This window comes from Capra hircus, chromosome 28, assembly GCF_001704415.2.
Source record: "Capra hircus breed San Clemente chromosome 28, ASM170441v1, whole genome shotgun sequence".
NCBI lineage: Eukaryota > Metazoa > Chordata > Mammalia > Artiodactyla > Bovidae > Capra > Capra hircus.
This window is the reverse complement of record NC_030835.1, coordinates 30637196-30653157: the sequence shown is the minus strand read 5'-3', so window position 1 is coordinate 30653157 and position 15962 is coordinate 30637196. Positions and strand designations below refer to the sequence as shown.

Below are 15962 nucleotides of genomic sequence, written 5' to 3'. Positions count from 1 at the left end.
ACTGGATGATGCTATGATCTTTGTTCTTTGAATGATGAGTTTTATTGTTTTTATTTTTAAAATTATTTAAATTGGAGGCTAATTGCTGTACAATATTGTAGTGGTTTTTGCCATACATCAACATGAATCAGCTACGGGTGCACATGTGTTCCCCATCCAAAGCCCCCCTCCTAATTCCCTCCCCATCCCATCCCCCAGGGTCATCCCAGTGCACCAACCCTGAGCACACTGTCTGATGCATCGAACCTGGACTGGCGATCCACTTCACATATGATGATATACATGTTTCAACACTACCGTCTCAAATCATCCCACCTTTTCTTCTCCCACAGAGTCAAAAAGACTGTTCTTTACATCTCTTTTGCTGTCTTGCATATAGGGCCATCGTTACAATCTTTCTAAATTCCATATATATGTGTTAGTATACTGTATTGGTGTTTTTCTTTCTGACTCACTTCACTGTGTATAATAGGCTCCAGTTTCATCCACCTCATTAGAGTTGAGTCAAATGCATTATTTTTAATGACTGAGTAATATTCCATTGTGTTTATGTACCACAGCTTTCTTATCCATTCGTCTGCCATTGGACATCTAGGTTGCTTCCATGTCCTGACTGTTGTCAGCAGTGCTGTGATGAACATTGGGGTACACGTGTCTCTTTCAATTCTGGTTTCCTTGGTGTGTATGCCCAGCAGTGGGATTGCTGAGTCATATGGCAGTTCTATTTCCAGTTTTTTAAGGAATCTCCACACTGTTCTCCATAGTGGCTGTACTAGTTTGCATTCCCACCAACAATATAACAGGGTTCCTTTTTCTCTGCACCCTCTCCAGCATTTGTTGTTTATAGACTTTTGGATAGCAGCCATTCTGACTGGCATGAGACGGTACCTCATTGTGGTTTTGATTTGCCTTTCTCTGATAATGAGTAATGTTGAGCATCTTTTCATGTGTTTGTTAGCCATCTGTATGTCTTCTTTGGAGAAATGCCTGTTTAGTTCTTTGGCCCATTTTTTTATTGGATCATTTATTTTTCTGGGATTGAGCTGCAGGAGCTTCTATATTTTTGAGTTTAATTCTTTGTCAGTTGCTTTGACTGCTATTATATTCTACCATTCTGAAGGCTGTCTTTTCACCTTCTTATAGTTTCCTTCATTGTGCAAAAGCTTTTAATTTTAATTAGGTCCCATTTGTTTATTTTTGCTTTTATTTCCATTACTCTGGGAGGTGGTTCATAGAGGATACTGCTGTGATTTATGTCAGAGAGTGTTTTGCCTATGTTTTCCTTTAGGAGTTTTATAGTTTCTGGTCTTAACATTTAGATCTTTAAACCATTTTGAGTTTATTTTTGTGTATGGTGTTAGAAAGTGTTCTTGTTTCATTCTTTTACAATTGGTTGACCAGTTTTCCCAGCACCACTTGTTAAAGAGATTGTCTTTTCTCCATTGTATATTCTTGCCTCCTTTGTGAAAAATAAGATGTCCGTAGGTGCATGGATTTATCTCTGGGCTTTCTATTTTGTTCCATTGATCAATGTTTCTGTCTTTGTGCCAGTACCATACTGTCTTGATGACTGTTGCTTTGTAGTATAGCCTGAAGTCAGGCAGGTTGATTCTTCCAAGTTCCATTTTTCTTTCTCAAGATTGCTTTGGCTATTCAAGGTTTTTTGTATTTCCATACACATTGTGAAATTATTTGTTCTAGTTCTCTGAAAAATACTGTTGGTAGCTTGATAGGGATTGCATTGAATCTATAGCTTGCTTTGGGTAGTATACTCATTTTCACTATATTGATTCTTCTGATCCATAAACATGGTCCTTTCTCCATCTATTTATGTCATCTTTGATTTCTTTCATCATTGTTTTATAGTTATCTATATATAGGTCTTTTGTTTCTTTAGGTAGATATATTCCTAAGTATTTTATTCTTTTTGTTGCAATGGTGAATGGAATTGTTTCCTTAATTTCTCTTTCTGTTTTCTTGTTAGTGTATAGGAAACCAAGGGATTTCTGTGTGTTAATTTTATATCCTGAAACTTTACTATATTCATTGACTAGCTCTAGTAATTTTCTGGTGGAGTCTTTAGGGTTTTCTACATAGAGGATCATGTCATCTGCAAACAGTGAGAGTATTACTTCTTCTTTTCCAATCTGGATTCCTTTTATCTCTTTTTCTTCTGTGATTGCTGTGTTTAGGAATTCCAAAACTATGTTGAATAATAGTGGTGAGAGTGGGCACCCTTGTCTTGTTCCTGACTTTAGGGAAAATGCTTTTAATTTTTCACCATTGAGGATAATGTTTGCTGTGGATTTATCATATATGGCTTTTATTATGTTGATGTATGTTCCTTCTATTCCTGCTTTCTGGAGAGTTTTTAATCATAAATGGATGTTGAATTTTGTCAAAGGATTTCTCTGCATCTGTTGAGATAATCATATTGTTTTTATCTTTCAATTTGTTAATGAGGTATAGAATGATGAATTTTAAACCAGCTTTTTCACTCTCCTCTTTCACCTTCATCAAGAGGCTCTTTAGTCACCTTCATCAAGAGGCTCTTTAGTTCTTCACTTGCTGCCATTAAAGTGGTAACACCTGCATATCTGAGGTGGTTGATATTTCTACTGGCAGCCTTGATTCCAACTTGTGCTTCATCCAGCCTGGCATTTCCCATGATATACTCTGCACAGAAGTTAAATAAGCAGGGTGACAATATGCAGCCTTGTCATACTTCTTTCTCAAGTTTGAACCAGGCCATTGTTCCATATCCTGTTCTAACTGTTGCTTCTCTATCTACATACAAGCTTCTCAGGAGACAGGTAAGATGGTCTGGTATTCCCATCTCTTTAAGAATTTTCCACAGTTTGTTATGATCCATATAGTCGAAGTCTTTAGTATAGTCAATGAAGCAGATGTAGAAGTTTTTTGGAATCCTCTTGGTTTTTCTATGATCCAGTGTTTGCAATTTGATCTCTGCTTCCTCTGCCTTTTTCTAAATTGAGCTTATACATCTGGAAGTTCTTAGTTCATGTACTGCTGAAACCTAGCTTGAAGGATTTTAAGCATAATCTTGCTAGCATGTGAAATAAGTGCAGTTGTACAATAGTTTGAACATTCTTTGGCTTTGCTCTTCTTTAGGATTGGGATGAAGACTGACCTTTTCCAGTCCTGTGGCCACTGCTCAGTTTTCCAAATTTGCTTGCATATTGAGTGCAGCACTTTGACAGAATCATCTTTTAGAATTTGAAATAACTCAGCTTGAATTCCATCACCTCCACTAGCTTTGTCAGTAGTAATGCTTCCTAAGGCCCACTTGAGTTCATATTCCAAGATGTCTGGCTCTAGGTGAGTGACCACACCATCATGGTTATCCAGGTCATTAAAACCTTTTTCTTCTTCTTTTTTTTTTTTTTTTTTTTTACAGTTCTTCTGTGTATTCTTGCCACCTCTTCTTAATTGCTCAATGTGAAACCTCTATGGTAAATCTTATTCTGTATCACTTATAATGCATCTTATCTGATTGAGCCCCAACTGATAATAAACAGTTCAAATGAGAATCAATAGGCTAAGGTAAGGAATGTTGATTTTATTTTAAATGCATAGAGAATCTTTTAGATAGTTTTAAGCAGCTTGCTCTAATGAGCGGAGTAGGTGATGGCACCCCACTCCAGTGTTCTTGCCTGGAAAATCCCATGGATGGGGGAGTCTGGTGGGCTGCCGTCTATGGGGTTGCACAGAGTCAGACACGACTGAGTGACTTCACTTTCACTCTTCAGTTTCATGGATTGGTGAAGGAAATGTCAACCCACTCCAGTGTTCTTGCCTGGAGAATCCCAGAGATAGGGGAGCCTGGTGGGCTGCCATCTATGGGGTTGCACAGAGTCGGACACGACTGAAGTGACTTAGCAGCAGCAGCAGCAGCTCTAATGAGACTGAATTTAGGAGAGTCACGGGTATAAGCCAGCTGAGCTTTCCTATTGTAATCATCTAGGTGAGAACTGATGGCAACCTGGACTCGAAAAGTAGCAGTATAGCTTAGCCAATTAATTTTTGACAAGGGTGCCAGGGCAATTAAATGAGGAAAAAATAATAAATGTTGCTGGGACAACTGTACATGGAAAAGAATGAACCTGGACCCCTACTTCATAACCATATATAAAAATTAACTAAGAATGGATCTAAAACTTAAATGTAAGTGTCAAAACTTAGGAAGAAAATTTAGGTGTAAATCTTTGTGACCTTGAATTAGGCAGTGGCCTAATGATACCAAATGTACAATGATACCAAAAGTACAAGATAGATAATAAGAAGTGTGGATGAGGATGTAGAGAAATGAGAACCCATACACACTGCTGGTGGGAATATAAAATAGTGTAGCCACTTTGAGAAACAGTTTGGCAGTTCCTTAGCAATTTAAGCATAAAGTTACAATATGAATCAAGAGTTTAACTTACAGGTATATACTCTAGAAAAGAGAAAACATATTCACACAAAAACCTGTACATGAATGTTCATAGCAACAAATAGTCAAAAAAGTAGAAACAAACCAAATATCCATCAAGTAGATAAAGAAAAGCTGGTATATCCATACAATGAAATATTCAGGAATAAAAAGAAATAAAGTCTTTATACAACATGAGTGAGACTTGAAAATTTTATGCCAAGTGAAAGAAGCCAGTCACAAAGGACCACATATATGATACCATTTAAATGAAATGCCCAGGATAAGCAAATCCAAAGACAGGAAATTGATTAGTGATTGAAGGAAGAGGGAACATGAAGAGGGTGGGGTTGGAGAGTGACATCTAAGGTGTGTGGGGTTTCTTCTGACGTAAAAAACAAGTTCTGATTGTGGGATGGATACAGAACTCTGAATCTACTAAAAGACATTGAGTTGTACACTAAACAAATGGCTGTATGGTATGTGAATTTTATTTCAATAAATCTGTTTTTTAAAATATCACTTTTTGGTAGGCAACTTAAGTTCAGTGAAGAAGAACCATACATGTAAAATATGTCAGTATAATTTGGCTAGGTTTTCAGTTTGTATTGTAGTAACTGCTGTTGTTAGGAAAGGAATTTTGAAATACTTGTTCTGAAAAAAAGCAATTTTCATATTTTGGATGTATAGAAAGTCCCACTTATTTGTTCTTTGCTCAGTATGACCAGTGAGCAGTATAGCCACAGTTATTCGAATTATTTGGCATGTAAAGTAGAAAAAAATCTAGCTTGAATTACCCATATGGTGAAGGCGAAGCTGCATTTGAAAGTATACTTGATTGTACAGATCTGAGATAGTATTGGCTGGTTATTGAATATTAACATCAGGTGGCTCCCTATTGTTTTCACCAGTTTTAAGGACAGAATCATTGTTTTCTGTCACTTATCTCAAAATCTCAGTTAAAAATGAATTCATACAGCATGAGTAAAAAACAAGTTACATGTAAACTACCAGTTTATGTAAATTATTTTTCTTTCCAAGTAAGACAGCTGCATAGAGGCTAATCTGGTGCTTTTATTAAGAATTCAGATTATGATAAGGAACTTGAAAATGAGTGTTCCTGATATAACACATCCTATAGATTTGAGCTTTATATTGTTCTGAATGGCAAAATATGATATGAGCAAGTTTCTACCTTTCAATAAAGGTAACAAAATTTTAATCAAGTTTCAACAAGTAGAAGAGAACCTGTATAAAACAAAGTATTAAGATTATATTCTAGAAACTGTAACTTTCAGGTGAAAAGATAGAAATACTAGAACTTTACATGGCAAAATATAGTACTTTAGATACTGGCAATATATTGAAGGTGTATTTTCAATAAATTGGATGAAATTCAAAATAGCTTTATTTTTTCTTAAAAAACAATTTTGTCACTCAGTTGTTTTGAAATTATGTAGAGAGTTATAATGCATATGATTTGCTTTTAAATTTTTATTTCATATTGTAATATGGTTGATTTACAATGTTATGTTAGTTTCAGGTGTAGAAAAAAGTGATTCAGTTATACCTATATCCTTTTTCAGAGTCTTTTCCCATACAGGTTATTGTAGACTATGGAGTAAAGTTTCCTGTGCTATACGGGAGGTCCCTGTTGATTATTTTATAAACAGTAGTGTGAAAATGTTATTTGCAGCCTCCTTATTTATCCCTCCCAAACACCTTTAGTAGCCGTAAGTTAGTATTCTGCATCTGCGAGTCTTTTTGTTTTGCTGTCACTCAGTCATGGCTGACTCTTTGCAAACCCATGAGCTGCAGCACCCCAGGCTTCCCTCTCCTTCATTATCTCCCTGAGTTTGCTCAGACTCATCTCCATTGAGTCGATGATACCACCAACCATCTCATCTTCTGTCTCCTCCTTCTCCTGCCCTCAATCTTTCCCAGCATCAGGTCTTTTCCAGTGAGTAACCAAGTATTGGAGCTTCAGCATCAGGCCTTCAGATGAATATTCAGGTTTGATTTCCTTTAGGATTGAATTGGTTTGATCTTGCAGTCCAGGGGACTCTCAAGAGTCTCCTCCAGCACTGCAATTCAAAAGCATCACTTCTCTGGCACTCAGCCTTCTTTATTGTCCAGCTCTCACATCCATACATGACTACTGGAAAAACCACAGCTTGGATTATAGGGACCTTTGTTAGCAAAGTGAATGTCTCTGGTTTTTAATATGCTGTCTAGGTTTGCCATAGTTTTTCTTTGAAGAAGCAAGTGTCGCTTAATTTCATGACTGTCATCATCATCTACAGTGACTTTGAAGCCCAAGGAAAGAAAGTCTCTCGCTGTTTTCATTGTTTCCAGATCTATTTGTCATGAAGTGTTGGGACTGGATGATGCCATGATCTTCGTTTTTTGAATGTTGAATTTTAAGCCAGCTTTTTCACTCTCCTCTTTCACCTTAATCAAGAGGCTCTTTAGTTCCTCTTCACTTTCTTCCATTAGAGTAGTGTCACCTGCATATCTGAGGTTATTGGTATTTCTCCCAGGAATCTTGATTTTAGCTTGAGCTTCATCCAGCCTGGCATTTCACATGATGTACTCTGCACAGAAGTTAAATAAGTAGGGTGACAATATACAGCCTTGTCATACTCCCTTCAGCATTGCCCTTCTTTGGGATTGGAATGAAAACTGACCTTTTCTCGTCCTGTGGCCACTGCTGAGTTTTCCAAATGTGCTGGTATATTGAGTGCAGCACTTTCATAGCACCATCTTTTAGAATTTGAAATAGCTCAGCTGGAATTCCATCACCTCCACTAGCTTTGTTGGTAGTAATGCTTCCTAAGGCCCACTTGACTTCAGTCTCCAAGATGTCTGGCTCTAGGTGAGTGATGACACCATTATGGTTCTCTGGATCATTGAGACCTTTTTTGTACAGTTTGTCTGCTTTCTTGCCACCTCTTCTTAATATCTTCTGCTTGTGTTAGGTCCAGATCGTGTCTGCCCTTTCTTGTGCCCATCTTTGTATGAAATGTTCCCTTAGTAGCTCTCATTTTCTTGAAGAGATCTCTAGTGATTCCCATTCTGTTTTCCTCTGTTTCTTTGCACTATTCATTTAAAAGACTGTTATCTCTGCTATTCTTTGGAACTCTGCATTCAGATGGGTATATCTTTCCTTTGCTCCTTTGCCTTTCGCTTCTCTTTTCTCAGCTATTTGTAAGGCTTCCTCAGACAACCATTTTGCCTTGTTGCATTTGTTTTTCTTGGGGATGGTTTGGTCACCTCCTCCTGTACAGTGTTCCGAACTTCCATCCATAGTTCTTCAGGTACTCTGTCAGATCTAATCCCTTAAATCTATTTGTCACTTGCACTGTATAATCCATTTGTCACTTCCCCTTTAGGTAATATCTGAATGGCCTAGTGTTTTGTAAAAAAATAAAATAAGGGTTTTTTTGTATCATTTTTTAAAATTAGGTTCCAAATATAAGTGATGTCATATGATATTTGTCTTTCTTTGTATGACTCACTTACCTTAGTATGATAATCTCTGGGTCCATCCATGTTGCTGCAAATGGCATAATTTCATTATTTTTTATGGCTGGGTAATATTCCATTGTGTATGTACACCACATCTTTATACATTCATCTGTGGATATACATTTACCTCACTTCCTATGTCTTGGCTGTTGTATATAGTGCTGCAATGAACACTGTGGTACATGTATCTTTTTGAAGTATGGTTTTCTTTGGAGATACCCCCAGGATTAGGATTGTTGGATTATATGGTAGCTATATTTTTAGTTTTTTAAGGAAAATACATATACTGTTCTCCATAGTGGTTGTACCAGTTTACATTCCTACTGATAGTATAGGAGGATTCCCTTTTCTCAACACCCTCTCCAGAATTTATTGTGTATAGACTTTTTGATGATGGCCTTTGATGATGGGAAGATCCCCTGGAGAAGTGCATGGCAACACACTCCAGTATTTTGCTTGGAGAACCCCTTGGACAGAAGAGCCTGGCAGGCTACAATCCATGGGGTCACAAAGAACTGAAACGACTTAGGACATTCTGACTGGCATGAGGTGATAACTTATTGTACTTTTTATTTCTGTTTATCTAATAATTAGTGATGTTGAGCATCTTTTCATGTGTTTGTTGGCAATCTGTATGTCTTCTTTGGTAAAATGTCTATTTAAGTCTTCTATCCTTTTTCAGTTAAGTTGTTTGATATTAAGTAGCATGAGCTGTTTGTATAGTTTGGAGATTGATCCCTCATTAGTCACCTCATTTGCAGATATTTTCTTCCATTCTGTGGGTTGTCTTTGCATTTTATTTATGGTTTCTTTTGCTGCATAAAAGCTTTTGAGTTTAATTAGATCCCATTTATTTTTTATTTCCATGACTCTAGGAGATGGATTAAAAAAAACATTTATATGAAAGAGTGTTATTCCTATGTTTTCCTCTAAAAGAACTTAATAGTATCAGGTTTTATATTTAGGCTTTTAATCCAGTTTGAGCTTTTGTATATGGTGTTAAAGAATTTTCTAATTTCATTCTTTTTCATGTAGCTCTCCAGTTTTCCCAGAAGCATCTCATCAAGACAGTGCCTTTTCTTCATTGTAAATCTTGCCTCCTTTGTCACATATTAGGTGACCACAGGTGTGTGGGTTTATTTGTGGGCTTTTTATCTTCTTCCATTGAGGTAATATGTTTCTGTTTTGTGTCAGTACCTTGTGTTTTGAAAATGGTGGCTTTGTAGTATAGTCTGAATTTAGGGAGCCTGATTGCTTCAGCTCCATTTTTGTTTCCCCCTGCCCCACCCTTAGGATTGCTTTGGTTATTTGGGGTCTTTTTTGCCTGCATACAAATTTTAAAATTATTTTGTTCTAGTTCTGTGAAAAATGCCATTGGTAATTTGATAGGGATTGCAATGAGTCTGTAGTTTGCCTTGGGTAGTATAGTCATTTTGACAGTATTGATTCTTCCAATCTAAGAACATGTTATATTTTTCCATCTGTGTCATCTTTGATTTCTTTCATCAGCATGTTGCACTTTTCAGAGTACCGGTCTTTTGCCTCCTTAGGTTGGTTTATTCCTGGACATTTTATTCTTTTTTAAAAAATAACTTTTATTTATTTGCTTCTGGCTGTGCTGGTTCTTCGTTGCTGCATGGGCTTTTCTCTAGTTGCAAAGAGCAGGGACTACTCCCCAATTGAGGGTACTGAGGGCTTCTCACTGTGGTGGCTTCTCCTATTGCAGAGCATGGGCGCTGGGGCACACAGACGTCAGTAGCTGCAGCATGAAGCCTCAGCAGTTGTGGTTCCCGGACTCTAGAGCACTGGGCTTCATAGCTGTGGTGCATGGGCTTAGCTGCTCTGCAACATGTTGGTTCTTCCCGGACCAGCGATTGAACCCGTGTCAACTGCACAGACGGACAGAGTCTTTATCTGGGACACCAGGAAGCCCTGTTTTATTCTTTTCGATGTGATGGTAAATGGGATTGTTTCTTGAATCTATCTAATCTTTCATTTTTAGTGTATAGACATGGAACAGATTTCTATGTGTTAATTTTGTATCCTGCAACTTTACTGAAATCATTGATGAGCTCTAGTAGTTTTCTGGTAGCATCTTAGCAGTGACAGTTTTACTTCTTCTTTTCCCATTTGGATTCCTTTTATTTCTTCTTCTTCTCTGATTGCCGTGGCTAGAACTTCCAAAACTATGTTGAATAAACATGGTAGAGTGAACATCTTTGTCTTGTTTTTGATCTTAGAGGAACTGTTTTCAACTTTTCACCACTGAGTATGATGTTAGCTGGAGGTTTGTCAAATATGGCCTTTATTTTGTTGAGGTATGTTCCTTCTGTGCCCACTTTCTGTAAAGTTTATCATGATTGGGTGTTGAATTTTGTCAGAAGCTTTTTTCTGATCATCTGTTGAGATGATCATGTGATCTTTATTCTTTAGTATGTTAGTGTAGTGTATCAGACAGTTGATTTGCAGATACTAACAAATCCTTGCATCCTGGGAAAAGTCCCACTTTATCATGGTATATGATCCTTTCAATGTATCATTGGATTCTGTTTGCTAGTATTTTGTTGCAAATTTTTGCATCTATATTCATCAGTGATATTGACCTGTAATTTTCTTTTTGTGTGTGTGTGTGGTATCTTTGCCTGGATTTGGTACTAGGGTGATGGCAGCTTCATAGAATGAGTTTGGGAATGTGTCTTCCTCTGCAACTTTTTGGAGGTGTTTCAGAGAGACAGGTGCTAACTCGTCTCTAAAGGTTTGATAGAATTCACCTGTGAAGCCATCGGATCTTAGACTTTTGTTTGTCAGATTGTAAATCACAGTTTCAGTTTCATTTGGCGGTGGGGGCGGGGGGTTGCCTTCAGTCTCCTTGTCCCACCACTGTGCCACAGCCAACTCCCGCCTCCCCAGGAGACTCTCCGCGACCCTCAGGTAGGTCTAGTCCAAGCTCCTGCGGAGTCACTGCTCTGTTCTGGGTCCCAGGGTACTGGAAATCATCTGTGCACCATCCAGGCGTGGAGCCTTTCTCCACCAGTCTTGGGGAGTTCCTGCACTCCAACCCTGCTGATTTCCAAAGCCAGATGCTGGAGCCGCCTCCTTGCACTGCCAGACCCTCAGCTTCTGGAGCCTGAAGTGGGGCTCAGAGCTAGCACTCCTGTGGGAGACCCTCTGTGATACCATTATTTTCCAGTCTATGGGTCTCCCAATTAGCTGGTATGGGATTTGATTATATTGTGAAAGTACCCCTCCTACCCTCTCACAGCTTCTTCATCTTTGGATGTAAAACATTTTTTGGTAGGTTCCAGTCTTTTTTGTCGATAGTTGCTCAGCAGTTGTGATTTTGATGTTTTTGTAAGAGGAAGTGAGCTCAGGTCTTTTTACTTCACCATTTTGTCCAAACTTGAGGGGCTGCTTCTATTTGAAATGCTTTCTGCCTCCTTCCTAAATGTATGTTGGTCATTATCCCCTTGATATGGGCGTGTAAGTGCAGCACCCCTTGCGTGCTCTCCTGGTATGGCGGCTGTGATCAGCATCCACCCATGGGTCTCCCAACAGCAGTGTGGCATGTATGCCCCAGGACAGCAGGGGCAGTGATCGGTGCCTACTTCTGGATCTGCCAGTGCTGGCAAGGCCCATGCCCTCCTAGAACAGCAGAGGCAGGGCTTGGTGCCTGCTCACTGCTCATGCATGCTTCCCCTGACCACAGCGGCAGCAACTGGCTTCTGCTGCCATGTCCCCTAGTTTCTACAGCAGCCCCTGCCCACCTCTGGAGCCCACAGTGGTGGCAACAGCTCTTGCCCAACCCCAGAACTCATAGAGGTGGCATCCTGTTGCCTGAGAGCATCCACACATGTAAAGAAGCTCCTGTGGCGGTCTCACCGCTCTTCCTGGGCTCCCCCAGTAATGGTGCCTTGCCTCTCTGGTGAACTCAGCTTCTTCTGAGTACACCCTCAATTGTCACAGTTCAGGCTGTTTGCCTGTAGGCAGCCCCAGTCCTCTCCTTGGGTCTGACCTGAAGCTTGAGCTTCAGCACCCAGCTGCTGCCCATACCAGTGGACGAGCACCGCAGGATGGGGGGCACAGGGTGGCAGTGCCAACTGTCTGTGCAGGTCGCTCTCTCTTGCCTTCCGCACACTGGTGTTCTCCCTCTGTCCCGGCTGATTCCCCCCTTCACCCCGCTGGTGAGAAGACTTCCCAGGGTGCGGGAACCTTTCCTCCTTCACAGCTCCCTCCTCGGGGCACAGGTCCCATCCAGTGCCCTTCTCTCTCGTTTTTTGTTTCTTTTTTCTTTTGTCCTACTTGGTTACATTGAGCTTTTCTTGCCCTTTTTGAAGGCTGAGGTCTTTTGTCAATGTTCAGTAGATGTTCTGTGCAAATCGTTCCATTTGTAAGAGTGTTTTTGATGTATCTGTGGAAGGAAATAAGCTCCAAGTCCTACTCCTCAGCCATCTTGGTTCCTTCTTATAATGCATGTGATTTGTGCAGACTGTTAGTTCAGAAAGGTTTTCATTTAATGTTGCTAATATTTTGAAGATAACTGCAATCAGAAAATGTCAGCTTTTATTAACTAGAACAAAACTTACTATTTGCATATTTATTGCCTTTCCCTTTCCCAAGGCCATTAAAGAGATTCCACTTTGTTTCTTCCCAGGCCATTAGAGATTCCACTTTGTTTCTTCCCTTCACTCGACTTCTGAAAGGCTTTTAGCAGGAAGCAATTTTGGGATGCTATGAGGCCATGTGTGTTGGGGGTGGGGTGGTGGTGCAAAAAAAAGTGAAGGAATAATTTTTCTGGGACCTTTATCAAATGGGAATCTGGGTAAACTAGGGTGTGAGGGAGTACATGAGGGAAGAAAGTAGGATTTTTCAAAGTATTGTTCAAGAATGACAATAAAGAACTTGAGTTACTTTGAAATTCGTCTTTGAATGTCATCAGGTTGCTCTGGCCACAACACAGCTTGGGGTGAGACAAATGGATGAATAATTTAATAGGACTGCAAATTATCAAAAGTCTTACAACAATAATTGAGAGGGTGTGGGGGGGGGGTGCTGTGTGTGCATGCTCTGTCATGTTCGACTCTTTCTACCCTGTGGACTGTAGCCTGCCAGGCTCCTCTGTCCGTGCCGTTTCCCAGGAAAGAATATAGGGGTGGGTTGCCATTTCCTGCTCCAAAGGAGACGGATTCTTTACCACTGAGCCAGCTGGGAAGACCCTGTGGGGGTAAAGAACACAAACTAATCTGAAAGTGGAAGTTGTTGTTACAAAGTGACATTCACTGTTGTTCCTTTCAGTTTTTGTTGATCAAGATTTGCTATTTTATTATGTTAAAAAAAAGTTAAGATAGCTGATTTATGATCTATGACTTTTATAATATGAATAACAATTATATATTTTTTCTTTTCTGGGGCATTGAATTTTACATTGTCGTGGGGGAAAGGAACACAGGAAGGGGAAATGGAATAAAATTTCGTTCAATATGTCTTTGTTACATATGAAACAAACTTGTCAACTCTCTATTTTCTCTTTTTGTTCTGTCATCTGTCATACTCTGCTCTATAATATTGGCCAAAGTGATAGAATTTTCTTGAATTGAAAATGTAGGACATAGTCTGTAAAGTAACCAGATGTCAGATGAGTTCTTCAAGATTTTAATGATATCAATCAGCATGGCTATGGCAGGTAAAATGATTCTTAGAGTAATCCCTTCACAGTAACTGTTTTAAAAATGGTCTTTTATATTATTTGTAAATAGACATAAATATTACATGCTATTTCTATATATAAATCTCCAAAAGGAACAATTTTTATAGACTGTCACTGACACCTCACAAATTTTTTAAAAGAAATTTTCCCTTTATTTGACTGGACTCTTTCATATCATTATCAACGTTTCTGATTTCATTTAACTTAAAAACACCTAGGATTACTTTAGAGCAGAGTCAATTGGTCATGTAAGAAAAATGGTCCCTTGGGGCTTTTCAGACAGACTCTACCTTGTAAGGCTAATCTTTCATAGGTTAGAGAGGTGAATCAACAGCACTCTTGCTTTCATTTCTGTGAAAGCAGAAACTGGGAAAGAAGACTGAAAACATAGAGGGGGTAAGGACTAAGTCATTTCTGCTTTTTGTTGGTAATGTGGTCACGTAATGACAGTCTTACTCTCATTAACACTCAAATTACTTCATGAACAAAATGAAACCTCAAATTTAGTAATTAGGTGAGTTCACAAACAGGTAGCTAATGGCCTTGCAAACTAGGAAAAGTTCACGAGTCAGAAACTGTCCGTGCATTGTTTTCTCACAGGGAACAAATCACAAGACAGCGGCATCGCAGAGATGGAAGAACTTCCTGTGCCACATAACATCAGAATAAGCAACATCACCTGCGACTCATTCAAGATTTCCTGGGAAATGGACTCAAAGTCAAAGGACCGCATCACACACTATTTCATTGACCTCAATAAGAAAGAGAACAAGAACTCCAATAAATTTAAACACAAGGTAAAATGCTAACACATCCTTATATTCATTTGTATCTTAAAACTTTCTAATTACGATGCCATTTTGAAAGAAGGAATAATGTTGCACTGATTACTTATACTTGACATTGAAAATGAAAATTATATGTCATTTAAAAGCTGTATCCTTCCAAGAAATTTTATAAGGAAGTGACACATATATGGGTAAAATACACTTTTTTCTCCCAGAAAAGGTGAAATCTTAACTCTCATACAGACATAAAAATAAACGTGTTAAAGATTTTATTTAACATTCTAATGAGGTAACTGATGAAGTTTTTAATAGAGCCAATTCAAAGGATGGTCCAGAAAAGACATCTTAAGGACCAGGATATTGAAATAAATGTACAGTGGAGGCAAAACCCATATGGTGTTGGGGAAGAACAAGGGCAATACAGGGAGTACTTCCAGGGGACAAAATTCACTGGCATGTGTTTAGACAAGAATAATGGAATCGGTATCACATGTCTACAAATTACAGAGTTGTAGAATATATTCCGCAAAATCAGAGGAAGACAACCAGCAGAGTGCACTACAGATGGCTCATAGTTTTCCACTGAAGCACACATTTTTCCCTATAAAGAGCTGCCAAAAGGAGATTATCAGTGGCAGCTTATAAACTTTAGAATATTTGTCAAAATACGTATGGGCTGAAAATTGCTTTATGTAATCAATTTTATTTTATTGTTTGAGAGTAAGAATAGCCTTCAGGTGTTTTAGACTTGTAACAATTCTCTGATATTTATGCTCTTAGCTGTCTGCTTATCACTATCTTAACCAATACATCTCTCTCTCCAAAAGTAGCCCTAGAGAGGATAAATAGTTCTCTGACTTAAAAATTCTTCCTTATGTATTCAGTGTTTTCACTGATATGAAAACTGATCTTATTTTAATATTTTATAACTACATTTTAATTTGATAAATCTTTTGGAAGAATTATTGTCTAAAGTTTATGCATTTTACTATATGTGTATAGTAAAACTATACATGCTAATGGTGAGTGAGTCTTATATGTACAGATAAATGTGATAGGACAAGATTGATAAAACAGTAATTTCCTATGTTGCAATTTTAATCTTTCTAGTGTTGGATATTCTCTTTGGTGACATTTGGCTTCTTTGATTAGCTTTGAAATGTTTAGCATTAAATGGTGAGGGGTCAAGATTTGACCCCATTTCTTCATCCCACACTTAGAATACTATATCTTTGGAAATACAGTGAATACAAACTAGGTTTAGTTACCTTATTAATCATTGTTTTAAAATACCTAGACTTTCTGTGATATAGGCTCCATACTTGAATACAAGTAAAACAAATGTTACCACATTTGTATGTGAAGCAAACATTTATTTAAAAATATTCTGTCCCTTCACATATAAAATGTTTAATAATGGGCTTCTCTGACGGAACAACAGAAATATATTAAATAAATATAATGTTTTAAAATATTAGAATGTTGCACTTTAAGGAGCATATTAAGG

General features: G+C 38.3%; 1 protein-coding gene across 1 annotated transcript in view; it reads left to right on the top strand.

The window, feature by feature from the left end:
• Nucleotides 1–15962, top strand: part of PHYHIPL (phytanoyl-CoA 2-hydroxylase interacting protein like) — a 116472-nt gene that overhangs the window by 89484 nt on the left and 11026 nt on the right. The window contains exon 2 of the mRNA XM_005699048.3: nt 14268–14464. Coding sequence (XP_005699105.1) covers nt 14268–14464 — 197 coding nt within the window. The remainder of the gene's footprint in view (nt 1–14267; nt 14465–15962) is intronic.